The following is a 27,521-nucleotide window of genomic DNA, read 5'->3' on the forward strand; positions in this document are numbered from 1 at the left end:
CAGCTGACAGCACAGTGGCTCCTGGGTAAATGCCACTGGGCAGGCGAATCCTTGCCCCCCTCCCTCCCCTTGGCTCTGCTCATGCTGGCTCTGTTCCACCCTAGGGAAGGCCACACTGGTGCCAGAACTGAGCAGAGATTCCTCACACCACACACTTTTAGGGTTGACCTTAAAGAATGAAAACAAAAGCAAGAAACAAACAAAAATCCAAAATTTCATAATAGGAAGGATACCCAAAAACAGCTGCTGGCCTCCACAAACAGTGACATTAAACACCTACACAGAAATCTGAGGCTACCTAAACATCCTCAAGATGATTGGAAGTCCTTTAGGATCTAAACCTTCCCTGCCAAGGAAGGAAACGGCATGGGGACAGGGGAAGAGAAAGGTAAAATTCCCGTTTCCTACCCTGCAAGACATGGATTGCTCCTCTCTCCTCTCCCTAGCCACTTGTGAGGTGTCATGGACTATCCCTAACTGGTCAGCCACAATGGGATCTGGGAAGAGAGAGCAAAGAATGTCCTAGGAAAGAAGACCCATGTTGTGTATTCCTCGATCCTCTCCGAAACAAACAGTAATTTCACATTTTCAAAAAGAATGGATATAAACAAAAACAAATGTTTTGTTTTTAGCTGATTCCCTAAATCAGCTCTTCTGATTTAGGGAGTCAGCTAAGTGACCCACAAAGGAAATGAAGCTGTTGCTTCTCTCCCTTTTCCCAGGGCCGTTCTCAGGGAGAAAAAAAAAAAAAATTAGTCATTCTAATATGCAGCTAATATTCTACAGTTGGTTCCCTCCTGCCTCAAAGCCCCTGGGCAGTTTCTGTGAAAATCAGACTGAGCAATTAGTGACAATTAAGGCAGTTACCCTCTGAAACGCATACAGTCTTCTCTCTGTGTCTCCCCTTCAGTAACTCAGTAACAAATTCTGGAATATTCAACTATGAAACTGAAACTACAAAATAATAATAATAATAAATAAATAGTAAGATTGGGAGACTCCTCAAGAGATAGCAAGAACGTTGCTTCCAGGTGGACCCTGGGGCTGCAAAACCAAGCCCAGTGATATCAAGAGAATTGATCACTGGCAAGAAGGACAGCAAATGGCGGGGCAGTGTGGACCGACTGCATGGCAATGGGCAGAGGGGCCAGGAAAACACATATGCGTTTAGTGCTCTCTGCGACCTGTCAGTGAGCTGCCGCCTCCGTGAGGAAAGCAAAGCAAGCAACTCCAAAGGCCTGAGAGTCAGATTCCCTTCCCCCGTGATCATCTACGCTGGGAAGATCACATGACAATTTTAAAGTCTCTGCATTTGGCCACTGAGCCACTGCTCATCATGACGAGAACAACTTATATGGATGGGAGAGGTTACTGGGAGCGGTGACAGAGGAGGGGGGCTCCAGCCACATGGAGGGGCATGCAGAGTGGCCTGTGGACAGGCAGAGGGAAAGAGGGAGATGGCCGACCGGAACAGAGCACACCTGAAGGGGCCTGGAGGCCGACTGAGGGAAGAAAAAAGAGCTGAGGCAGAGCGTGGGCCTTGGGGTTCGCTCACTTGTTTGAGGCAGGAAACTAGAGGGACATTTTAGGAAGTTAAAAGATTAGGTAGTCAACCACCCGCATATGGGGCAGTCTTGTTATTAGTAGAATGGAGGCTCAAATTACCTCAGTGTCGAAATATTGGGGTACAGCAGGACACTACAACTTCCTACGATCTGCAAAGGACACGCTGGAAATGCCTGTTGAGTGAGAAGTATGGGCCAACTGCCTGTTGGATCTGCCTATCCAGTCTTCCAGGCATTGTAATGATCTCCCTCACTGCCCCCTCCCGCCGACACTTCCCACTCCACACCAGTGAAACCTCTCCACAGCTCAGACTCTTCAGGAATATGTAATAATTAGTAGCTACCTAGAGTGCTTTGGAACCAGAGCGTTCCCTTTATCTTAGTTTTGTTCTTTAGTTTGTATTTCCACATAAATTCTCCTAGAATCGTTTTTACAAAGATAGTTTTTGAAGTTCTAATCAGTTGGAGCACTGCAATCTTGTATCCTCCTCCCACTGAATAGTCTATCAGAAGCACTTTTTCATCTTAGCCGTCTGTATAGCCCAACATTTTCACAACTGCACCTAGGATTTCACTATATGCAGACTCACTAGCTTCTGCTCAAACACTACACTATTGTGGAAACCGACATCATTTCCAATGTTTTACTATAAATAATGCCCCCAACTGGCCCTTTGCTCAACCAGACATGACAGTACTCTCCCAGTAGACTTGAAATCGCTTCTTCATTCCCTAGTATTTGCTTTTTGGCTATTGCTATCAGACAGGTCTAATTTTTCATTATTGACAGTATATATAAGTGATACTGATGTTATATTTACTTTGTACATATTCACACTACTGAACTAATTAATTCTACTAAATTTTAAGTTGGAAATCTTGGGTTGCCTAGATACACAATTACATAATCTACAATGAATGATAATTTTATTTTTGCTATCCATATTTTGGCTCATTTTTTATTGCACTGGTCAGAGCTTTGCAACATAAAAATCGTGGTTACAGAGACAGTCAACCAAATGTTTAGGTCGTTGTTTTGATTGAGATGTCATCTTGTTAAAGCACTATTATTCCAAGTTAGACTTTTAGACTTTCTTAAATTTCTTTTTAAAATTTCTATTTAGCCAAAACCAGTTTGGTTCGTTGGATAGAGTGTTAGCCTGCAGACTGAAAGGTCCCAGGTTCGATACCTGTCAAGGGCATGTGCCTTGGTTGCAGGCACATCCCCAGTGGGGGGTGTGCAGGAGGCAGCTGATCAATGTTTCTCTCTCATCGATGTTTCTGACTCTCTCTCTCCTTTCCTCTCTGTAAAAAAATCAATAATATATATATATATATATATATATATATATATATATATATATATATATTTTAATTTCTTTTTAGCCACATGTAGTTACTTGAGCACCTGTGGCTGGTCTGAGTTGATAGGTGGTATGAGTGTAAAACATACACCAGATTTTAAAATTTAGTTTGAAAAAGGGAATGTAAAATATCTTAGTACTTTATATTAACTACATGTTAATATGTTAATATTCTGAGTATGCAGCTGACCCTTCAACAGCACAAATTTGAACTGCATGGGTCCATTTTTATGTGAATTTTTTTCAATAAATATATAGTCACCCTCTGTATCATGGGTTTTTCATTCTCATCAGATTCAACTAACCGAGGACCGAAAACAGTATTTTCAACCCATAGTTTGGAATCTGCAGTTTGGGAGGGTATGGGGCCCTATATCCAATCCCCAAAATTATTCATAGATTCTGAACTGCTCGGGGGTCAGCGCAACTAACTCCTGCAATGTTCAAGGGCCAACTGCACTAGGCTAAATAAGTATTGTATATTACAATTATTTGCACCTGTTTCTTGTTACTTTCTTTAAAATATATTTTATTGATTTTACACAGAGAGGAATTGAGAGGGATAGAGAGTTAGAAAACGTCGATGAGAGAGAAACATTGACCAGCTGCCTTTTGCACCCTCCCCACTGGGGATGTGCCCACAACCAAGGTATGTGCCCTTGACCAGAATCGAACCCGGGACCTTTCAGTCCGCAGGCCAACGCTCTATCCACTGAGCCAAACTGGTTTCGGCTGTTTCTTGTTACTTTTTAAAATCTGGCTACAAGAAAAATTGTAATTATATGTGGCTGGCGTCACATATCTACTGAGCAGCATGGGCCTATACTCTTTCCTCTTTGCAAAGCATCTCTGATAAGCTTTCATATCAAGGTTGGATTGACTCCAAGGAATCAATTAAGCTGTGTAGGACCGTCCACAACCTGGAACGTTTGCTATAAAATACGCTTCTCTGGGCTTTGGGAGCTGGCTAGGACTCACCCAGATTCAACTCGCCCACCCTCGCTTTAGGGAATGCTCTAAGTGACAAGTCTGCTCTGGTATTCCTTTCCGGAGGATAAAGCCTTACATGCCAGGCACTGTCAGAACTCGATAACCTGTACTAACCATGGACTAAATCAAAGAACTACTGATAGCATTTCAGATCTTAGGGTAAAGGGCTAGCGTATAAATACAACCAGTAGCCTTTTCTTTATTTTGGAAGGAACGTGAAGATTCTCCTCTTTACCCGAAGGCATATGGCTAATGCACTTTTTTTTTCTGTACACGCAAATAACTATGAGTAGAAAATGTCCGTGCTGCTCTTCTGCTCATTTGAAAAACATACCCTACCTTTTCAGTCTGAGACCCAAACTCAACTCATCAGATCCCAGATGGCATACTAGCTTTTGTGAATAACAAGCCTGTTCACAGAGAAGTGAAAAAGGCGTGCGTGGAGGATACCGAGGGAGAGATGAGCTTGCACGGCCCTCTGACACCTGAGGTTCGCAGCCGGAACAGGCTGGCACGTGTGGGCAGGTGAGCCCACACAGGAGGACCTATCACGTCCCAGGGCATGAATATGTTCCCTCCGCCTGCATTCCCAAAGCTGTTACACCCCAAGTCCTCCTCTTAAATCTAAAGCTGAAGACAACCTGACCTACCTGGGTTCCAATACCAGTTCTACACTTACTAGCGGACCGATCATTCAGTAACTCAATTTCTACATTTGTAAGATGGGAAAAATAAAAAGATCTATTTTAAGAGTTTGAGAATGAAATGAGATAGAGCAGGCAAAACTACCAGTGAACTACCTGGCACTCAGTAAGCATCCGATAAACATACACCTTGAAAATAACAGTGCTTACTCATTAGTTCCATCAAAGGTTGACTGTAAAATCACTAATTACCCAGGTCTCATCTACTAATAAGTGCCTTGTTGACCACAGGACCAGCCATTATTAATTAAGGAATAGCAAAGTGTGTGTTCATTAACATATAAACCAAAACTGGGCTATTCTGACATTGCTGAATGACTTCATCACCATCAAAGACCGAAGAAGTCCAGGTTGTACTTGAGACCTCATCACAGAGACAGTCCTTGGGGAAGGCTTTCCCGGAGACGCACAGGAGGCTCGCTCCCTTTGTGGGTGCCCTCCATCCATCACCGGTCTGCCACTGCCTGTGATTCTCCGTTCCCAGGCTCAACCCATCCCAGCTTGGCCCAATGTTGGGCCATCAAGGCAGTCTGTGGCAGGTTCCAGGTAAGGAGGCAGCTCCACAGCTCCTCCCTGCTCCTCCTAGCCTTTCCTGCCAAAGTAGAGCCTTCGCCTGCTACTCAAGATACCCATCTGTTTCTCATCTGGAAATCTCTACCCACCCAGCTCTATAACCCAGTGTTTCATGAAAGAAAAAGGGAAAAGTTCAAATACTGTTCTCACCCAGGAAAGGAAGAGGAGGAGGATTATCTTCACTAATAAAAGAGAAATATGCAAATTGACCATACCTCCACAACGCCCACCAGCCAATCAGAAGTATGCAAATTAACCCAACAAAGATGGAGGGTTCATATGCATATGCAGGTGCGGAGCGAAGACTGAAGGTCCCAGCTGAAGACGACTAAAGAGGCTTGGTTTCTCTGCTGCAGCGGAGCAGAGAAGCCACGCCTCGCTGTGGCAGGAGTGGAGAACCCTCGAGGTTTGGCTCCTTCACTGCGGCCGGAGTGAAAGCCTGGGTCCCGGGTGCCGGAGGAAAGCCGGTGCTGGCAGCCAGGGGAAGGAAAGCCTATTGCACGAATCTTCGTGCAACGGGCTGCCTCTAGTAGATAGAAGTAAAAACCATTGCAAAGTCTCAAAAAAAAAAAAAAAAAAAAAAAAAAAGGCATTGCAAAGTCTCTTGTCCTTAAAGTAAGGATAGGGAAGAAGCTGCGGTCGTTTCTGCAGTCTTGTCTCACTGGTAGCACCTCTGGTATCTTATGGTCTCTGGCCACCATTTGTTCCAGGAGAAGAAAAATGCCAGAAAGAATATGTGAGGGTGGCAAAAAAGCAGGCAGGTGAGAGAGCACATGGGAATGAAGGAAAAAGGAAGAGATGATGTGGGATTTACTCAAGCAGGAGCAACCTCTTCCTGCCTCTACGTTTTCTCTTCCACAGATTATCTCGCCCAGCTAACCCCACTCCTTTCCCCTCAACCCATCAAGCTCTTCCCCCCCTCACATCAGGAGTGAGTGTTTTCCTGGCAAATCTGAACGGCCTTGGAAATGTGAGTTCAGTTCTCCAGAGAACAGTGGTGCATACGGCATCAGGGGGCCACAATACAGGGGGTACTGAGACGAAGGCTTTTCGGAAGCTGGTCTGTAAAACTTGAGAGTGCATTTAAGATTTTTCATTGTTGTTGAAACAATGGTCAATATTCTGGGATTCTAAAGAAGCTCAAGTAAACTTCTGGAATGTGAACCTATTAGAAACTGTAAATATATTCTTATGTATTAAGTATATGTAAATGCGGTTATAAACAAGAGTCCAAGAACTTGAAGTAGACTGAGAAACACTTCCCTCACCCAGAAGAACTTAACCACTCACGGTATATGTAAATGAAGAGTCCAAGGGCCAAGTCCTGGGGACAAGGCAGAAAACATACCTGAGGGCTGTAGCACTCAGAGGTAGCTTCTTAATGAAATGAGACTTCAACACAAAATACTACGTGTTTCTCCAAACTAATAGGAAAGTGTTTCTCCAAAATAATGGGTAAGTTTTATGTTTTTAGACAGAGCAGAAAATCCTCTCCTCCACCCCTTATATCTATAAAATAGGAGATTTACTATTTTACTTATCATTTCATTCATTTTTTGTTGTTGCAATAAAATCAGGAAGTCATCTAATATCAGCACTTAGTTTTTAAGACCTGATTCTTGTTCAACTATAAGATTTTCTTTCTTTAGGGGAAAAAAATGTATTAGGCAATTGTTTTCTTCACAGTATTTTTCTCTAGGTTTTTTTGTTTTGTTTTTTTAATCAATTTTCTTTCTAATATTTTCATTTCAAATAGTTGGTTCATCAGTGTCACTATAAACCATAAACATAATGCAAAACCAGGTACTTGATCTTCTCTGGGGCTAAACGTGCTTTCAACTTTCCTCATGAATCATCTGACACAACGTGGTAGTGCTCACACGTATATTCCCCCATCCGCCATACCACAGCAGGAAGTGCAGGTAGGAACAGCCCTGGTTACCGGTGTGCACAGTTTGGTGCTAGCCACTGAGGCTGTGGAAACCAATTGTAAGCCCGGATTACCTTTGTCTGCTCGCTGTCTGGGTCTTCAAGCCAAGCGTAAGGGTCAGAAATCTTATGCCCATGATAATCCTGCACCTGCAAAAGACAAAATGTGTTAGTGGGTAATTAGTGTCAGTCCCCAACGAAGTTAGTATTTTCCGAATGTGGCGGAGAGAGAGGAAAGGGACAGACACAAACACCGCATTGGCACACGGGCAGCAGCACGTGTGCCCACACTGCCACGTGGACGGGAGTTGGCAGGTTCTCAAAGGTGTCAGGCTGTCCTCCGTGAAAGGAACGCTTTACTGGAGAGGGAAGACGGAGGAAAGGTCAGGAGAGGCAGCAGCTCTGTCTGTACACCGAGCCAAGGCCTGCTGCTGGGCTGAAGAAACCCGAAACGTGCTGCCCGCGGCACGGCACAGAACGACACAGCGCAGCCGGATGGCAGAGGGCATGGCCACACGCTCATTCCTCTGTTCTCACCAAGCGTGCTCCCGATTAGAAAGCCTCCCTACAATACGTAATGCGATCAGTTTGCTTTGCTGTCTAACAAGCCCACAAGAAACTTACTAATGTGTAGTTACAAGGACTCTAATTGACACCAGCCGATTCTAATTGAAAACGCCGCCTCCAATGCAATGAAGGAGCACTTCCAAACTGAAGCCTTCCTTCCCTTTTGTGTGTGTTGTTATGAAATGCTTTCTTTCGCTGTTTATAAAAGGAGGCACAGCCACCCTGACAGGAATAAAACTGCTGAGTGTGAGCAGGGCCTGGCTGAGGGGCTGGTCCTCAGAACTACCAGAGGTGGGGGGGCTTCCGGAAGCCCGGATTCCTGGGCCTGGCCTCGGAGACTGTCCCAGTCTGGAGCAGCCACCTGGAGTCATGCCTCCTCAGGTGATAATGCCTAAAGACAGTCTGCAAAGGCAAAAATCGTTACAATCCCTCCCACATTAAACCACCCGGGTTAATCCAGATAACCGAGACGCCACTGACGGCGTCTTTCCAATCAAGTCTCTCTGAACAACCCCAACATTCCGGTTACGGCTTCTCCAAGAAGGCTGTTGGGAAGACCCCACCATCTCAGATGAATTTCTCATCAGTTTTATTGCTCCCTTCTATCCAGATGGTAGGGGCTATTCCCTAAGGCAGTGTTTCCCAAACTTCTCTCAAGACGATAATCACCTGGTGGAGTTGTTCAACGACAGATTCCTGAATCCCAACTAAGAAGTGCTAAACTAGAACTAGAATTTTTGGGAACATATAGGTAAAATTGGGAACGTACAGGTAAAATTGTATACTTAACTGAGCACTAAGTATACAATTTTATCTATATGTTCCCAAAAATTCTAGTTTAGCACTTCTTAGTTGGGATTCAGGAATCTGTCGTTGAACAACTCCACCAGGTGATTATCGTCTTGAGAGAAGTTTGGGAAACACTGCCCTAAGCGGAAGCAGACACTCTCCTGGAAGAGAAAAACCTGCTGTTGCTACTTCTGGTCCAAGTTCCAGGGCGGCTGCTGCCAACTGAGAAGAACCTGCCTGAGCAGGAAAGCCCAGGCCGTCAGGATGCAAAGGGTCCGCACCTGTCCTCCTCCCCGGGAAGAGTGTGTGTGTGTGTGTGTGTGTGTGTGTGTCCATCAGGATGCAAAGGGTCCGCACCTGTCCTCCTCCCCGGGAAGAGTGTGTGTGTGTGTGTGTCCATCAGGATGCAAAGGGTCCGCACCTGTCCTCCTCCCCCGGGAAGTGTGTGCGTGTGCGTGTGCGTGTGCGTGTGTGTGTGTGTCCATCAGGATGCAAAGTGTTTGCACCTGTCCTCCTCCCCGGGGAAGTGTGTGTGTGTGTGTGTGTGTGTGTCTCCATCAGGATGCAAAGGGTATGCACCTGTCCTCCTCCCCGGGGAAGTGTGTTTGTGTGTGTGTGTAAGCACACACCTGGGGAAATGACACCCGGGGTGTGTGTGTGTGTAAGCACACACCTGGGGAAATGATACCCGGGTGTGTGTGTGTGTGAGAGTGTGAGAGTGTGTGTGTGTGTGTGTGTGTGTGTGGAAGCACACACCTGGGGAATGACACCCGGAAGGATGGGCGGTTCAGGTGGAACACCCGGGGCCTGCTCTCATCAAACCTTGACTGGCAAGTGCAAGCGACATACAGCCAGGCTAACACCTCTCCTGGGGAGTCTTCATAAAATGACCAGTCTTCGAGGGGGAAACACACACCCATTTTCAATCCCTACCTAAGGCCTCTACATGTCAGCTGTCACAACCGAATGAAGGCTACTCATCTTCCCATCCTCAAGTCTTTTACATTTGACACACCTTGAAGCGGTTATGAATTATGCTTAAAACCACCACCGTCCTTTTCCTGACAATAGGAAACCGGGTAAAGGATCTTCCAATTGGACATCTTTAGGAGCGAGGCACGGCAGGAACAAGCCTGGGCCACACGCCCAGGGCCACACGGAGTTCGGAACCAGAGCTGGGACTAAAAGCAACCCGCCTACAGTTTTCCTCTCCCCCCCCCCCCCCCCCCCATATTCCTCAGAGGGGAGGACTAGCCGCGGGGAATGTGTTCCTAAGACTCTGACACATCCAGAGACTCACCTTTTCAAAAGGAAGCGGAAAAGATTAACTGGAGACTGTGATAGTTTTATGACTAAGTGCTAAGCCTGAAGCAATAAACCTTAACTGAATATCCACCCTGTTGTGCCCCATGTTTTAGATGTTCCTCTTTTACAGATGATGGGATGTTATTTGGAGAGCTTAGGAAGAGGAAAGGCCACATACTTGCTGTCTGCTCAGAGAACCCTGTGAGCTAACCACTGCGCTTTAGACAGCAGCTGCATCACCTCGTGTGTCCTCACCGCGAGGATACATTCCCCCTCATTCCTCAGGAGAGGAAACGGAAGCCGGAGAGAGCGGCAGCAACTGATAAAGCTCAGGTGGCTCCTAAGGTAGGGCTGTGGCCCACTCCGAGCCAACCCCAAAGCATGTGTCCTTAACATCTCGCCAAGGAGCCGGGTCCGGTGCCAGCTGGCAGGTGGGCAGCTGGACCCTGATCGGAGCCCACGTGTCCTACAGCACGCTGCCTCCTGAGCGGCGTTGACCTCCGAGGACGCGGTCTCGTCTGCTCAGAACCAGTGTTGTCATCCAAACCAGACTGAGGTCAGTTACCGAGCGGACATGAGCAACCAGGATGAGAACTCCCCAAGGCAACCCCAAGCGGCCAAGCGCCCCCTCCCCCTATTTCTTTCACCGTACCATATCCTCAATAGGGCGGTCGCACAGCCGCAGCCCCTGAGTTCAAGCTATGCAGCTTCTCATTCCTCATTTAAGTTTGCCAATCACCCCTCACCTCCCCCAAGAGCTCAAAAACGAGAGCCCGGACAGGCCACTGTTGTTGCTACTCAATATTTTACTCTGAAGGTTCAACGACGTGCCTGTTGCTTTCGGGACAAAATGTAGACTCTTGGACACACAGCAGGCGGAGCCCATGAAACCTGTCCCGCTCTGATTTCTCAAACCCCATCCAAGCGTGTCCGTCCATGGATGCTCTGTTCACAACGGCTTCCCTGCCATCCTACAAACATGCCATTTCATGACCATTCAGCCCCACATAACTACGGCTTTATCTTAGTCACAAGGCAAGGCATGTCCTTCCTGCCTTATCCAACCGGCCAACTTCAAGGCTCATCTCGCGTATTATCTTCTGCTCCTGATAGAAATTAACCCCATCCTCCTGCGTTCCCCACTCACCCTACACACCCCCCTAATGCCTGGGCCAAGCCTGTCCCACGGATTGGGCAATGGCATTACCCAGGAAGTGTCATGGTTTCCACACTTCTGCTCATGAGCAGAAACCCACCAAAAGGGACTGTACACTCGAACCCCACAGGGCAGCAGGACACTGCCCAGTATGTGGCTGAAAGACGTTCAGGTGAGAGAGACGGAGAGCTACAGCAATCCCTAGTCCCTGCCAGACAGAAATAGAACCATCCTAGAAGTCAAGGCTATCGCTTGGGGAAATGCTACGTCCAGTCTAGAGCTTAGTAATCAGGGCCCTTGTCACAGGGAAAAGATACTCCAGGTAGACTATCAGGGCTGGGATGAGAACACTGTGCACCACAGCCACCTTCCCTTTGTCCATGAGGCTTAGGGTTATGAGTTCTTCGGGAAGAAGGAACTGGAGAGATTTAAAACCCATGGCACAGTATATATACTCTTTTGACTTAATTATTCATCATTTATTTGATGTCTTCATGAAACCCTCACTTAACCCTTTCAAGTATTATTAAACATAAATAAATAAACCGTAGGATTCTGGTAACACAAATAAGGGAAAATAAAGTCAGAAACAACCCTCCTCCACCCAAAAAAAAAAAACCCCCACTACACAAAACAGTACAAATCTGAAAGGGCACTGAACAAACCACCTAATGGGCAATTGTTTACATTTTTATCAATCCTGAAACCTCAAAGATCCTCAAGACCCGATCGGAGATATTCATTCCCATGTCGTCCCATTACTAAAGCCTAGCTCTCTCTGCAGGGCCAGACTGTCATGTGAATGAATGAAAGATATTTTTACTGTGGAAACAAGCCAGCCCTAAATATCCATCCCACTTAAGAGAAAGAAGACCTGTAACGGGTGAATGACCTGCCACCGGGCATCCTGCTGGTGAGTGACAAAACCAGAGCGAGCCCCCGGGGTCTCCCCACTCGCTCTGTCTGTCCTCTTCCCACTCCAGCAGGATCTCTTCACTCCCAAACACCAAGGAAACAACCCTTTGAACCATGGGAATAGGGCTTCTTGGGTTGTTGGAGCAAATGTAATAAGCAAGCCGCGGAACAGACTGAGAAAACATGGTCACCGGATGGCCACTGGTCAAAGGAACCATGAGTGCACCAGTGCCACTTGGAAGTCTGCATTTAAAACAATGTCCTTTACGCTAAAGCCGCAGTACCCTTAAACCTGAAGTGAGATGTGCTTTAACGCACCATCTGGCGTAAACTGGGTCCGAGGAAGCAGAAGAAAACACAACTGTATGACACAAAAATAGTTTAATCTGATCCTATTTTAAGTAATCTGGGAAACCTGGCTCTTCCTGGGAGAATCATGCCCACAACATTTGAACGCACTACAGTTCTTAAGATGCCAAATTAACGTTTACCCGCACATCAAGGGTAATTTCCACCCACCTGGTCTCAACAGCCACCCTGAGTTCATCTACAGCTGAGGCTCATGGTGGCTAACCCCTCCAGGAAGCAAAACTCAAGCTCATCCTGAGAAGAAAAAAAAAAAAAAGGCCATCCCCTCTCCCTTCTAAGTCCTCCTCTCACTCCCTCCCTCTCAGCTCCTTTCTAGTTTAGGAAAACTTGGATCAGCCCTGCTCCACTCAGCGTTCCTCTGTCCTGTCCCCAACGCCCCTCCGGCCTGGGGCAGGCAGGGTAAGCGCGCTCAGGACACGCTGTAAAACCGAATGAATGAACTTCAACTCTACGATTTCTTCATTTGGAAGTTTAAAAAGTTTGCTTTGTGTATAAATCCTACATCATCCATACCCTCACACTCTTTCTCCTACCACCATATTTACATTTACCCAAGAGCTTCTCCAGTCCAAAAGCAGGGATCCCTCCTCCTACCTGGGCATCTGCCCTTGACCCCATTGATTTCCCCATTGATTTCAGGAAACCTCCCAGCAGCGGCCCTTCCCGGGCTGCGCGCCGCCTGCAGGCGGGGAGCGCCCAGCCCCCGGAGGCTCCGCGGCTGGGGAGGAGCCCGCGCCCCCGGCCCCGTTTCTCGGGAACAAAGGCCGAGGGGGAGGGGAGGGGAGAGGAGGGGCGGGGGGGCGCGGGGCCCGGAGCTGCGGGCGGCGGCCGGCGCGGCGCGCTGGGCGGGGGCAGCCGATGGGCGCGGGCAGCAGCGGGCACTCACGGAGGTCTCGTCGCGGAACACGTCGGGGTACTGGAAGGACAGCATGGCCGGGGCGCGCAGGGCGGCGCGGGGCGCGGGCTCCGGGAGCGGGCGCGGGCGAGCCGGGCTGTGCGGGGCGAGGCCGGGGCGCGGGCGGGAGCTGGGCGGGCGGCGGCACGCGGGGAGCTCGCGGCGGCCACGGCGCGCGGCGGCGAAGGCGTGCGGGAAGCAGGAAGCAGCTGTCGCCGAGGCCGGAGCCCCTCCCCGGCGGGCGGGCCCAGCGGCGGCGGCAAGAGGGAGCGGGCGGCGCCGTGCGTGCGCCGGGCCGGGCGCACAGCTCCCTCTGCCGGAGCGCCGGGCGCACGGGGCCGCCGGGCCGCTGCCTGGAGCCTCCGCGCCCGGCACAGGCCGCCCGGGGACGCGCCCCGCACACCGGCCCGGGCCGCCGCGCAGGGCGCGCGCTGGAGCTGGAGCTGGAACTGCACCCACGCCGCCCCGGGCCGCGCCCCACAGGGCAGCCCGGGCCGCCGCACGGAAGAGTCCAGGTCCCATCACCCCTGCTGGGGCCAACCCGCCTCCCCCCTCCCGGAAGTCCCCCCCTCCAGCTGCCTGGGGCCCTCTGGGCGGGAGGCTAAGGGAGGGACCTGCAGGGGGTGCTTAGGAACCCATCCCCCATCTTCCTGGTTTGGGGCTCCTTAGGGGCCTGGGGACCTTGCCTCTCCCTAGCCTTGAGAGCAGGAGGCTGGAGGTGACCTAATGTCCATGGCCTTTTCTGACTCTGGACTTGGAAGGGAAGGGATAATGGATCTTGATGACCAAAGTGTAGGTATTTGAAAAGGTTGATACAATTCATTGAACTCTCCTAAGATTAATAATAATAATAATAAAAAAGAAAATGAAAAGAATGAGCAAAATCAGAATGGGACAGTAGACAGAATTATATGCATGGTGCCGGCAAAGATGACATGAAAAATTTTATGCCAATAAAATTTTAAAATTTCAGTATAATGGTCAAATTCTCGGAAAACTGTATCGTTTGAGTGCTACATAAAAAGAAAAAAAGGAAAGAAAATTGACCTATAACTGGTAAATGAATTAATAACTTAAGAAAATCCAGACGCAGATGATTTTCAGCCTATCAAACATCCAAAGAGAAAATAATCACAATTTTATACAAAGTAGTCTAGACTCTAAGGGGGACTATCTTCCAATTCATTTATTAGGGTTACATAACCTAGATATAAAAATCTGACTGGACTATACAGAAAACAGGAAAGAAAATTATAATGGCTAATATAACTTATTCACAACTGAACCAAGAAAATTCTACCGCTGAAATAGAATAAAAGATCTCCCACAAGGAAAAGATCTGGACTGAATGACTTCACAGATGAATTTTACGGAACACTTAAAGATTAACATCTATCCTTCTAAACTATTAAAAAAAAAAAAAGAATGCTCAAAGCTTATATTATGAGGTCATCATTACCCTGATTGCAAAACCAGACAAAGATGTTTTTTGTTTTTGTTTTTAATATATTTTATTGATTTTTTTACAGAGAGGAAGAGAGAGGGATAGAGAGTTACAAACATCGATGACAGAGAATCATGAATCAGCTGCCTCCTGCACACCCTCCACTGGGGATGTGCCTGCAACCAAGGTACATGCCCTTGACCGGAATCAAATCCGGGGCCTTTCAGTCCGCAGGTCAATGCTCTATCCACTGAGCCAAACCGGTCTCGGCCAGATAAAGATGGTACCAAAAAAAAAAAAAAAAAAATTACAGGCCAATATCCCTGATGAACATAAATGCAAAAAGTCCTCAACAAAATATTATATACTGAATTTAGCAATATATTTTTCTTTCTTTGTTTAATCCTCACCCGAGGATATTTTTCCATTGATTTTTAGAGAGAGAGAGGAAAACAGAAATATCAATGTGAGAGAAATAGAGAATTGGTTGCTGCCTGCATGAGCCCTGACCAGGGCCCAGGCCAAGGAGAAGCCTGCAAGTGGGGTATGTGCCCTTGATTGGAATCAAAATCAGGATCCTTAGGTCCACAGGTCTATGCTCTAACCACTGAGCAAAACCGGCTAGGGCTCAGCAATACATTTTTTAAAAATTATACATCATGATCAAAGGGGATTTATTTCTGGAATGCAAGGTTCGTTCAATATTAGTGATATGCCATATAAATGAAGTGAAGGATAAAAATCATATCAATAGATACAGAAAAAGCATTTGACAAAATTCAGTATCTATTTATGATTTAAAAATCTCAGCAAAGTAGAAATAGAGGGAACAGACCTTAACATAATAAAGGCCAAACTCCAAACATGTTACTCCTTTGGAAAAGATGAAAGTATTTTCCTTAAGATCAGGAACAAGATAAGGATGGCCACTTTGATCACTTTTACTTAATATACTATTGTAAGTCCTAACCACAGTAATTAGACAAGAAAAAGAAGTAGCGGAAACCGGTTTGGTTCAGTGGATAGAGCATTGGCCTGCTGACTGAAAGGTCCCAGGTTCGATTCCGATCAAGGGCATGTACCTTGGTTGCGGGCACATCCCCAGTGGGGTGTGTGCAGAGGCAGCTGATTGATGTTTCTCTCTCATCAATGTTTCTAACTATCTATCCTTCTCCCTTTCTCTCTGTAAAAAAATCAATAAAGAAAAAAGAAGTAAAAGATTCAAATTGTAGAGGAAGAAGTAAAACTGCCATTATTTGCAGCTGACATGACACTGTGTATAAAGAACCTAAAGATTCTGCCAAAAAAGAAAAAAAAAACTATTTGAACTGACAAATGAGTTCAGTAAAGCAGTGGATATAAAATGAATATCCATAAATCAGTTGCATTTTTATATAGCTATAATGAACTAACAGAAATTTTTTTTAAAAAAATCCCATTTATGATTGCATCTAAAAAATAAAATACTTGGGAATAAATGTAACCAAGGAAGTAAAAGACCTGTACTCAGAAAATTATAGGACATTGAGGAAAGAAATTGAAGAAGACACAAATGGAAGCATATACCATGCTCATTGATAGGAAAAATTAACATCATTAAGATGTTCATACTACCCAAAGCCATCTATAGATTCGATGTAATCCCTATCAAAATACCAATGACATTCTTCACAGAACTAGAACAAATAATCCTAAAACTTATATGGGACCACAAAGAAAAACAATAGTCACAGTAATCTTGATAAAGAACAAAGTCAAAGATATCATGTTACCCAATGCCAAATTAAACTACAATAATCCTATAGTAATAAAAAAAAAAAAGCAAGCATGATATTGGCATAAAAACAGACACATAGATCAATGGGACAGAATATAGAACCCAGAAATAAGCCCATACCTGTATATTAAATTAATCTATGAATAAAAAAGAATAGAAAAGGCAAGACTATGTGGGTAAAGACAGTCTATTTAATAAATGGTATTGGGAAAAGTTCATATTCTGAGACATTAGTAAGAAAACATTTATCAGCCCACTTAAAAAATGGGCAAAATGTTTAAATAGGTTGTTCATGAAAGATGTTTAAATGGCCAATTAACACATGGAAAGGGGCTTTACTAGTAATCAGGGAAATTCAAATTAAAACCATAGTGTCATAATTCAAAAATCTGCTCATCAGAAGTGTGGGCTCACCTCTGTTGCTTTCCTTATCTTCCACAGGCAATCCATCACCTTTTATTCACTAACAGGCTCTGTCTGGTTCATGGGAACATCTGCCAAACTCTCCTAAGCCCAGTCAAAGTTCAATGGTCTGCCCTCTGCTGGCCGGACTCAGATTTGGTAGCTTTGCTTTCACTTCAAGATGGGCTGGCTCTTACTGTTAAGTACGAGGCTCCTAATGAGAGCTTTACCCTGTACCAACTGCTTGACCAATTCCCATTGCCCCTGAGTCCCTTTCCTCACCTTGTGAAGTTTCCAATTCATAGATAACTTTCAAATGCTTATAATGCTATTATACAGTTACTGCAAATGTTGTATGAGGCCCTCTGAAAGGAAGACTTCCCTTCTTAAGGCTGCTCACCTGCTCATGGCTTAACCTCTCCAGTGACATCCTCTTCCAAAGCCAAGGTCTGAGGCTTGCTCTACTTTCTAAGCTACTGATCCCCTCTTAATCCTCAAGTATGTTGTCCAATACGCTACCTAGATCCTTAAAGTGGTGTTAGACATGTTTTCCCTGAGGTACTATATAATACATATCCTGGAAGTTTGTGGTGATAGCATTTGCTTCCAGTTTATTCTGATTAAGACCATTCCTGTGAAAAGTCGTGGGTACAGGGACTACAACTGTGATGAGCACTCGTCCTGTGTCTACAACTCAGGATTGTCTGCTTCCAATATGCTCAGAAGAATATACAACTTTAATGATCTACTATAAGGCAATCTCTCATCATAATACAGTACCAGTACAAAGTGTGTTATTAAAAATTTACCTGGAAAGTCAAGATTTGCCATTATAATTCAAAACCTGACAAGAATAAGATTTTCTTTCCTCCTTATCCCCTCTTGACCTTGTTAGACTTAGTTCTTTAGAATCTATTCCCTTAGAATTCTTGTGTGCCTGTATGTGAGTGTGTATACACTTTTCTATTGTTGAAATTGCTTCTCTCCAAAAGGCTCTCACAAGTCTAAGAGCTCTTGATCAGATTATTATTTGCAGTCCTACACGTTTTAACAACCCACTAAAATCTTCTGCACTTTTAGATTAATACCTTGGCCTCAAATCAAAACTTGACCTGATGTTGGCCTATTTACCTAAAATATTTCCTTTGCATCTACATCAGTTATAAGGAAATTTATTCCTCATCTATATTTAATTGTTACATTACTTTTTCTGGAATTTTCCCAATTATCACTCAAGAAAAATTTTACTTATACACTAGGAAAATGGATAAAAGAGTCTTTTTTTTAATTTATATAAAATGCACATATTGGATGAGGCATCAAAACTTCACTCAGTTTTCCCTTAAGTAATATAACAAGTCTTTTTCAAAGAAAATTGTCACTTAAACATGTATAGGTAACACTCATGTACAAGGGATTGAATTAAATTATGGAATCATAAAAAGGCATAAAATCATTGTGCTGTTCTCAAACATTAACTCAGATTATTAAATTAGCATTTAAAACATATTTTTAATATATTTTATTGATTTTTTACAGAGAGGAAGGGAGAGGAAGAGAGAGTTAGAAACGTCGATGAGAGAGAAACATCGACCAGCTGCCTCTTGCACACTCCCTACCAGGGATGTGCCCGCAACCAATGTACATGCCCTTGACCGGAATCGAATCTGGGACCTTTCAGTCCGCAGACCGACGCTCTACCACTGAGCCAAACCGGTTTCGGCTAAAACATATTTTTATTGCTTTCAGAGAGGAAGGGAGAGGGAGAAAGAGATAGAAACATCAATGATGAGAGTCATTGATCAGCTGCCTCGCTCACAACCCAGGCATGTGCCCTTGACCGGAATCGAACCTGGGACCCTTCAGTCCACAGGCTGATGTTCTATCCACTGAGCCAAATCAGCTAGGGCTAAATTAGCATTCTGGTAGCTACTTCAAAAGTAAGTCTTTCATTTAATTAATATCTATTGAGGGGAAGTACCAAGTTAGTAGGTGGAGATTCAGTTATAAAGATTACAAACACAGTTCATGTTCTAATGGAGCCTAGATTCCGGAACGGAGACTAGTATAGTCAGACCTGTAAGATAGGGTGCTATGGGGGCACAGAGGTCACCTAATGTAGTCTTGAAGAGATAGATAATAATGTCTAAGCCACAATCGGAAGAATGAGTAGGAATTAACCAGGTACAGACCAGGAGGGGATTGAGAGGGACTGGGCGACTTCAGAGGCAGGCAAGCAGAGCAGCCAGACCCGCCTGGGGGTGGGCCTGGCCATGCATGCACCTGCTGCCCCTGTGGGGTTAAGGTGTCTGGGTGCCTTCATCTTGTGGCTGTGTGTGTCACCATCTTTGAGGGTGTGATGGTCAATTAGCATATTCCCACTTCTATGGAATAGTAAATATATTTCATACTTGGTGTCAGATACTATCATGGCTGTGGAAAAACAAAACAAAACAGTTAGAGTCAAGATAGGCTTTGCTGCAGTAACAAAAAGATCTTAAAAATTCAGTGCCTGAGAAAACAAGAAGTCTCTTTCTCACTTTACAGAACTGAGTCATTTCAAGTCAGTCACCAGGAGTAGGAAAGGAGAAGGTGAACTCTACTCCTCGCACAGACCCAGGATGGTTGCAGCTGAGCTGTCTTTAACACATGGCTCCCAATGTCCCCACCACAGGAGGGGAAAAGCGGCTTTGAGTAGATGGTTTTTATGGGCCAGGCCTGAAAGTAGCACATTGTGCTCATCAGTCAAAATGGAGTCTCCTGGCTACATTCGCCGAAAGGCGTCTGGAAAATGGAGCCCAGCTTTATGCCGGGAAGAAGAGGAGCTGGGAAGAGCTGCAGTCTCCCCTTCAGTGATGGAGGGAAGCGCTGGTGGACTGTTAATCAGAACCACTGCTTACACTTCCCCTCCAAGCCCTTTGTCTGCTTGCCTCTGGTCCTTGTCTGCATTCAATTCCTGTATAGGTCCCCTTAAATTATTTACCTCACACACCAGGCTTTCCTCAGCTACCTTTGGTACTCGGAGCCGACTCCTCTGACTCTCAGCACAACAGGCTGTTTGCTCGTCCAGCCCTGCTGGCCATTTGGGGCAACCAGAAATGCCGGCTGCTGAATCAGTAGGTGGCAACCCTGTATCAGCAGACACGGGTTCCAAAGCAACACGGGCTGCGTGCAAGGATGCAGCCCCACTTGGGAAAACACAACAACAACATTGGCTCACTTGACCTACTTCCTCAAGACCCAGCTTTCAAACAGAGGGACCACACCCAGGCTGACCAGTGGATTGTCAAAAACAGGGATGTCAACATGCTCTGATCTGACTGCCAACAAAAATATTTCCCTTGCGTAGATGCTTTCTTCATGTTGCACTCAGGAAGGGCAAAGAAGTTCAACCTGTCTGGGTCGGAGAGCGCCACGAACTGCTCTCCTTGTGCTTCTCCTTCGGAGTTGTGGAAAGAGGTGTGCCTGTTGTTTTAATGGGAGTTGGAGCTACTCCTTTCATAACTACTGATTAGTCCTATTAGTCTCATTTGCTGTTGGGAAATCCCAGGGCTCGACATCAAAAGGCTCATTGTTCGGCTATTTCTCTCTTTCATTGTGTCATCACCCTGGTAAGGTATCCTTTCACTCAGCAATATCTTCTGGGTCATTTTTCATCACCCCGAGAAGGTGTGGGCAAGAGTGGTAACTTAAAGACTTGGAGGCACCTTTCCTCATCAAGAGTTTGAAATTGACACTCTGCAGAGATGAAGAGGGATGAGAAATGTGTTGATGAATTTGTACTTACTTGTTTATGTCTCGTTTTTGTACAAATTCTAATGTTTTAAAATGATATCTGTGCTTCTAATTCACAGAGTCCTCCACTGGCATGATAAGTAAAATAAGTGCTACTTGGAAAAAAGGAAAATTTCATGTTAGAATTTTTATTACTCTCTTTAATATACAAGCCTGATAGAAATTCAGGTCAATGATTTATTTTCCTTAAGGCTAATTTAGGTATTATAGAGTGTAAAAAGATTAGTACTTTGATATTATCTATAAACATCACATAATTATTGTTGACCATCTAATTTATAGCCATATTTCAAATTGACTAGCTATATGAACATAATAATTCTTTACTAGTAATGCTCATCTCTTATTTTGTTAGTCTTTTTTTTTTTTTTAAACCTTTCCCTAAAACATCTCTTTCAAGAAGCCATCCTTCAATCACCTCAACTTGAGTCATGTTGTTTCTTTATATTTTACATTTGTATCCTAGTTATACTAGTGAGGCCCCTGGATCAGTCAGGATAGGCCAAGTAGTGCTATAGTAACAAATAATCCCCAAATCTCAGTGGCTTAAATCACCAAGTGTATTTCTCCCTCATACCCCATGTACACTATGGCTCAGTAGGGGGCTCTGTTCATGTGTAGATACTCAGGGACCTGATCCAGGCTGACAAGAGGCTCCATCCTAACATTATGTTCCATAATCATCATGTTAGGGTGAAGTGAATGTAGTGAAATACACACTAACTTTTCATATTGTATGAACCAAGGTAACATACATGGTCACACTCAAACTGCAAATCAATAAGAAGCAAATGATAAATTAACAAACATTACCTTCTATTTAAATAAGTCTTTCAATTTTAAAGTGCCTTCTTTTCTCAGGGAAGTAGGAAAAGTAGCTTTAATAATTTTCTAATTTTTATATATAAGAAAACAAAATTCATCTTAAAGAGATGAATGTATTTTTAGATCTACCATATTCCCTTTAGGGTAGGCTATCATGACTGCTAGAGTTTTAAAAAGTTAATTATCTATAGTTTTTAAACAGATTTGTAATGTTTGAATGAACAACTGCCAATGTGTTGAGAGTGATAGAAACCAAACAACATTTCTCTAGCGATGGTGCCATCAGCAATCAAGAGAACACCAAATCCCTTAAAGCGCCCCCCCCCCCCTCAGCTCTCCTAGGAGTCACAGGACATATTTGTTAAGTGCTAATCAATATATCAGCCAGGTCCCATGTGTCCTCTGTCCTTGCCCTGTCAGCATGGCAGTTCCTACTAAGCCCTGATGCCTGACTTGAAGGGACACACGCCCCTTCCAGAGGGATGATGCACCTGTAAAATGGGCTGAGGCCTCAGGGGAGCTGTCTCCTTTCACTTAGGAAGCAGATGCCTCCAGAGGGAAAACTCTCTCAGCTTTCATTGACACTTTGGTTTCAGCTCTTTCTCTTTCAGATGCAAACATGAGCCCTGTGCCGCTCTGGCCCTGTGCTGCATATGGATCTCCCTGTCCTCCTGGATCAGACGTGGGCCTCAGCTCTCTTCTCTTCTGAAGATCAACTCTTTCCCGGAAAGCCCTTCAGTCACTCATGCAGACAGACACCTGGAGACTCCACCTTACCCAACTTCCAGGCTTGCCCACACTTGTCTGATGGCCACATCAAATGGACCTACTTGCTACAGTATGTTAGAGAGGCATCGTCTTGTTCCTCCATAAGGCAAAACATGTTACTAATGAAGGTAATGGATCTAAGCACATCAGTAGCTCATTGTCTGTGCAAAGAGCACCATGCATTTCCAATGTTCTGCCACATAAACGGTGATAATAACTGGTATAGAAAAAGAAACATTGACCTCCCCAGCCCAAACCTAATTTTTAGGCTCATATCTGTGCCCTGTGAATCACTTTGGGAAAGTAGCTTAGGCCTTCTGAGCTCTTTCATCATTCATAAAATGAAGGAAGTCTTATGAATAGATTTCTAAGGACTTTTTCAACTATGAAGTTTGTGAAATTTGGACAAGATTTATTATTTGCAGTTATTGTCAACAGGTGGCAGCAAAATCCCAATCTTTAGCGAGTTGAGAAAAGAGAAAGCTAGCTGCCTTTGATTTAACTTCAGAATTTTAGACAAGGTTTAGTTAATTTTATTCATCTTAAACACATGAAAAAATGAAGGCGCCACCTTTAAAGACTCTGTGAAAAAGAAAATTTGTACAATATATGTTTTAAAATTAATTGAAAAGTATGGCTTTTAACATGAATGTGTTTAGAATGAATTTAGTACTTCTAGTTATTTTGAATGTGGCTGTGGCTAAAGGTTTTAGGGTGCTAAAACGACCGTATAAAATGATATTTAGAATGGGTCATTTGTATTTTTGTCTTTAACTTAGCTATGGGAGGGTGGGTTAACAACTTCAGAAGTTTCTTTTTGCATTTTGCATAAGTTTGGCTTTTTTTATTTTTTATTAAGTGTGTTGGAAAAAAGTTAATATACTTTACAACATATGTTATCGTTAATTATATTTCACATGTTACCATAGCTCAAATCTCATTAAAATGAATTCCAAAGAATATTAAAAATGTAAAATCTATTCCATTATTAAAATTTTGCTAATTTTAATAGTTTGAAATAAATGGGCTGTTTATGGAACTTTGACATTTTTATTATTTATAGTTTTGTTGCAATGAAATAGAATCTATAATAATAAAAGTGTAATATGCTAATTAGACCAGACATCCTTCCTTCTGGACAAAGCCCCAGCAGATGGGTGCCACAGTGGTGGTGGTTGGGGGGAAGGGGCCAAGGTCCTTGCACGAATTTTGTGCATCAAGCCTCTAGTACTAATATAAAATATATAGATGCGTTATTAAAAGGCAATGCAAATGTATTTATGCCACTTGATTCCATTTGATTTAATATTACTAATAAAACAATGATATATGGAACTGGGTAAATGCTTTAGAAAAGACTTGAAGATAGGAGCTTTATTGTAGTAGGCAGTCTCTTAAAGGAATTTACAATTTTAATAATGTGAATATTTTGATAGTATGTTATTCTTTGAAAATCAAAGGGGTGGTATGTAAACCATAGTCCTGCGCTCTTCCTGAATTACAGACTTGTACATTCAACTCCCTCCTTGACATCTCTACTACTTAGGCTTAGTTTGGACAAAAAAAGGCTTAGTACAGAGAACTTGATATGAGCATGAAACTTTAGGTAACTTAGATAATCAAGTCCCTTGATCAGGATTTGATTACATTATTTATTAACAGAGTTTGAACCTTTAGAAAATTCTTTATAATAAAAAAATGTTAGTTTAAAATCAGCATCATCAAGTTGACCATCAAGATTACAGAGCAATCAAAGGACAGAAAAATTCTAATAACCATACAAGGTACAATTCTTGTGGGTTAAATAGGAATACATGATTCATATAGAATTCTGAAAAATACTCTCAGATGTTTATTGAAGTACATCTTTCTCTGATATCACAAATTCCTATTTTACAGCCGCAGAGATTTCATGGTGATCACCAATGGGCACAAAGCCCAATACTCTCCAAACTCCACATTTGTGGGGATTTTTCTGTACGTACACTAGTGCTTACCCTGCTCCAGGTGCCATACTTCTTTCAGAGAGGATATAACCTGGTGTTTGTTGTTGCACTGCCCAAAGAGGTACCCACATGTGGCTGCTTAAATATAAATTAAATACAGTACAATGAAAATGTATTTCCTCAGTCACAGTAGCCACATTTCAAGTGCACAGAGTCTGGCTAGTGGCTACCATTTTGGATAACACAGACAGAGTACATTTCCATTATTACAAAAAGTCCTATTGGATAGCACTGGCCTAAGATGTGGAACATTATGGCTCTCTATGTGTTTAGGTGTTATCTTTCCTATATTAGTACTTATAGAATACCCAACTTTTACAACTGGAAAAACATAGAATACACATCGGAAGGAAATTACGCACTTGCTTTGAAATTGGTCTCCTTAGTTGACAATTTATCTTTGTATAGCAAAGTCTATGTTGATTATTGATTTTATTTCTTTGTGTCACAAGAAACAAAACATCATGACACCCTTGAAAGAAAATGTCTCTTGATGAAATCCTTTTCTAAAGTAACTTTGCATTATCTGATACAGGAGAATATTTTTCCTTCCATATAAAAGGTGCGCATCATTCTATTTTGAATCTGATCAAATGAATCTAGCTGGCTATAAGTGGACCGTTTTGCCACCAAATAGAAAAGGTAGGCAGTAGCACAGTAGCTTATTCTCTGACTTCATCTTGGACTGTCTTAGCAGCCTGTATTTAAGAAGTCCAGGCATAGGAGATTTAATCAGAGTAGACTCTCTGATATCTGCTTATAAATCTTTGAGTGAATCTTGTCAATGTGATTACTTATTCAACATTAGAATAATTGTGGTGAGTCAGCAAACTCAAGGTAGCTACTTATTCTCCTTCAGGTCCTGGAGTTGTAGAAACATGTTAAACTGAAGTGTTTTCCCCACTGAAAACATCCTACATTATTTTGTGTTGGTATGATATTTTACAACAATATTTAAGAGTCTTATTGCCCCTTTTCATTTATTTATTTATTTATTTATTTATTTATTTATTTATTTAAATGTATTTTATTGATTTTTTACAGAGAGGAAGGGAGAGAGATAGAGAGCTAGAAACGTCGATGAGAGAGAAACATCGACCAGCTGCCTTTTGCACACCCCGTACCGGGGATGTGCCCGCAACCAATGTACATGCCCCTGACTGGAATCGAACCTGGGACCTTTTAGTCTGCAGACCGACGCTCTGCCACTGAGCCAAACCGGCTTTGGCTATTGCCCCTTTTTATAGGTGAAAATAACTCAGAAGCTCTCAGTAAGGATCAATTACATCTTTGCTGGATGGAAAAATAGTTCTAATATTTCAGATGTAGTACATGTGTGTATATCCCAGACACAATCTTTTGCATCCAATAATTGATATTGTGCATTTTTTTTCATTGCACCTAATAATGGCTGGTTTTATTTTTAATTGGCTTGAAATGTTATATTTAATAATAAGAATGGATTCCCACAATTCTAAATCATTACAATTTAGTATTCAGAGTCAAGAAATCTGATCTGTCTGTAACATAGAGTCACTGGGCTCCCAGAGGTGTTATAAAATAGAACAACCTTGCCTAAGCACTAGGATGTTCATGCTCCTTTGTTTGAGAAAGTAGGAAGAGCTTAGAAAACAGAGAGAGAGAAAGAGAGAGAGAGAGAGAGAGAGAGAGAGAGAGAGAGAGAGAGAGAGAGAGAGAAACATCAATAATGAGAATCATTGATTGGCTGCCTCCTGCACACCTCCTACTGGGGATTGTTCCTACAACCTGGGCATGTTCCCTTGACTGGACTCAAACCTGGGACCCTTCAGTCAGCAGGCCGATGCTCTATCCACTGAGACAAACCAGCTAGAGTTCTTGCATGTGATTTTTAATAATAATAAACTTATTAAAACAATCATTATGTAACAGAATTTATCTACATGTTTAAAAAGCTAGACAGCAAAGAGCTTTAGCCATCACAAGAGCTACAGGAAGCATGAACACTTAACCTCTTCTGAGTTTAAATGTCAACTCTGATTCATGCCTGCCTTAGTGTCAATCCCGAGCAGGAAAGTTGTACGTGACTGTGCTTGTTGTACAATGGGCCATCCAACCATAGAAGATGGCCTCGAGTAAGGCATTTTAGCTACATCATCAGAGACTCTTGGCCACTCCAAGAAGTGATCAAAGAATTAAGAAGAATGTTCTTTTCCTGAGGTTGGTGACTAGCATCACTTGAGGTCACTGAGGTGGAACACAATGTGGCTGAAAGATATGGTAAGTGCTTTCTCTTTCTGAGAAATGTTGAAAACTTGCTCAGGCTTTGAGCCAGTAGTAGTTTGCATAAGCCTGCCTCCTCTGATATTCCTGGAATTTAGAGTAGCTTTAAAGCAAAGAATGAATAAATATTAATGATTTTTATAAAGTCCTATATTTAGTTAGTTATGCTGATACTAAAGTCACTTTAAATTTTATGTTATTGGGAAATTCTGGGCAATTATAGCAAATTTCTGGTTGTGACACTGATCTCTCCTTAGGAATATATACCAATAAAAGGGTAATATGCTATTAGACCAGACATCTTCCGGATGTCCTTCTGGACAAAGCCACGGTGGCAGGGGCTGAGGCAGAGGTGGTTAGGGGTGACCAGGCCAGCAGGGAAGAGCAGTTAGGGGTGACCAGGCCAGCAGGCAGAGGTGGTTAGTGGCTATCAGGCAGGCAGGGGAGCAGTTAGGGGCAATCAGGCTAGTAGGCAGGTGAGTGGTTATGAGCCAGCGGTCCTGGATTATGAGATGGATATCCCAGATTGGAGAGGGTGCAGGCCGGGCTGAGAAAGCCCCCCTGCACAAATTTCATGCACCGGGCCTCTAGATAACCAAAGAAAGCAAAGGCAGATAGGCAGCTGAGAATAAGATTACTTGCGTTTAATTGGCATTTTGTTGTAGGGGATCTTTATAGTTGGGAGCACAGAATTAGGGGGTTTGGGTTGCCTTCTGGCTCTGCCTCCCAAGTCCTTACTAGCTCATTCATAAAATAAAGAGTTTGGGTGGTAATAGTTCCAAGATCTCTTTTATGACATACTCTTTCAATGAATTTAAATACAATAAAAAAGGATGTAACTCTTTTTTATTGTTGTATTTAAATTCATTGAAAGAGTATGTCATAAAATAATATTTTCAGATTAATACTTACTCACAAAGACTGGTATATATTTCTCAGACAATTAGAACTTTCATTGCTTGAACAAATCTTTAATCTCTAACATTGGTATATTAAATTGTCCCTCTCTTATTCCTACTTTATTTATTTTTCAAAATTAAACCTTTAGTTTAGAATAGTTTTAGATTTACAGAATCTATTCTTGCAAAGATACTATAGAGAGTTTCTGTGTACCTTGCATC

General features: G+C 43.5%; 1 protein-coding gene across 1 annotated transcript in view; it reads right to left on the reverse strand.

Moving 5' to 3' along the window:
• Positions 1-13,633, reverse strand: part of PREP (prolyl endopeptidase) — a 103,937-nt gene extending 90,304 nt beyond the window's left edge. Inside the window, exons 1-2 of the mRNA XM_084890532.1 lie at positions 13,113-13,633; positions 7,201-7,275 (exon numbers count right to left, since the gene is read on the reverse strand). Of these exons, the coding sequence (XP_084746658.1) occupies positions 7,201-7,275; positions 13,113-13,157 (120 nt within the window). The 5' untranslated portion in view covers positions 13,158-13,633. The remainder of the gene's footprint in view (positions 1-7,200; positions 7,276-13,112) is intronic.
• Between the last annotated feature and the right edge of the window lie 13,888 nt (positions 13,634-27,521).

This window comes from Pipistrellus hanaki (genome assembly GCF_964339955.1).
Source record: "Pipistrellus hanaki genome assembly, chromosome: 7".
Lineage (NCBI taxonomy): Eukaryota > Metazoa > Chordata > Mammalia > Chiroptera > Vespertilionidae > Pipistrellus > Pipistrellus hanaki.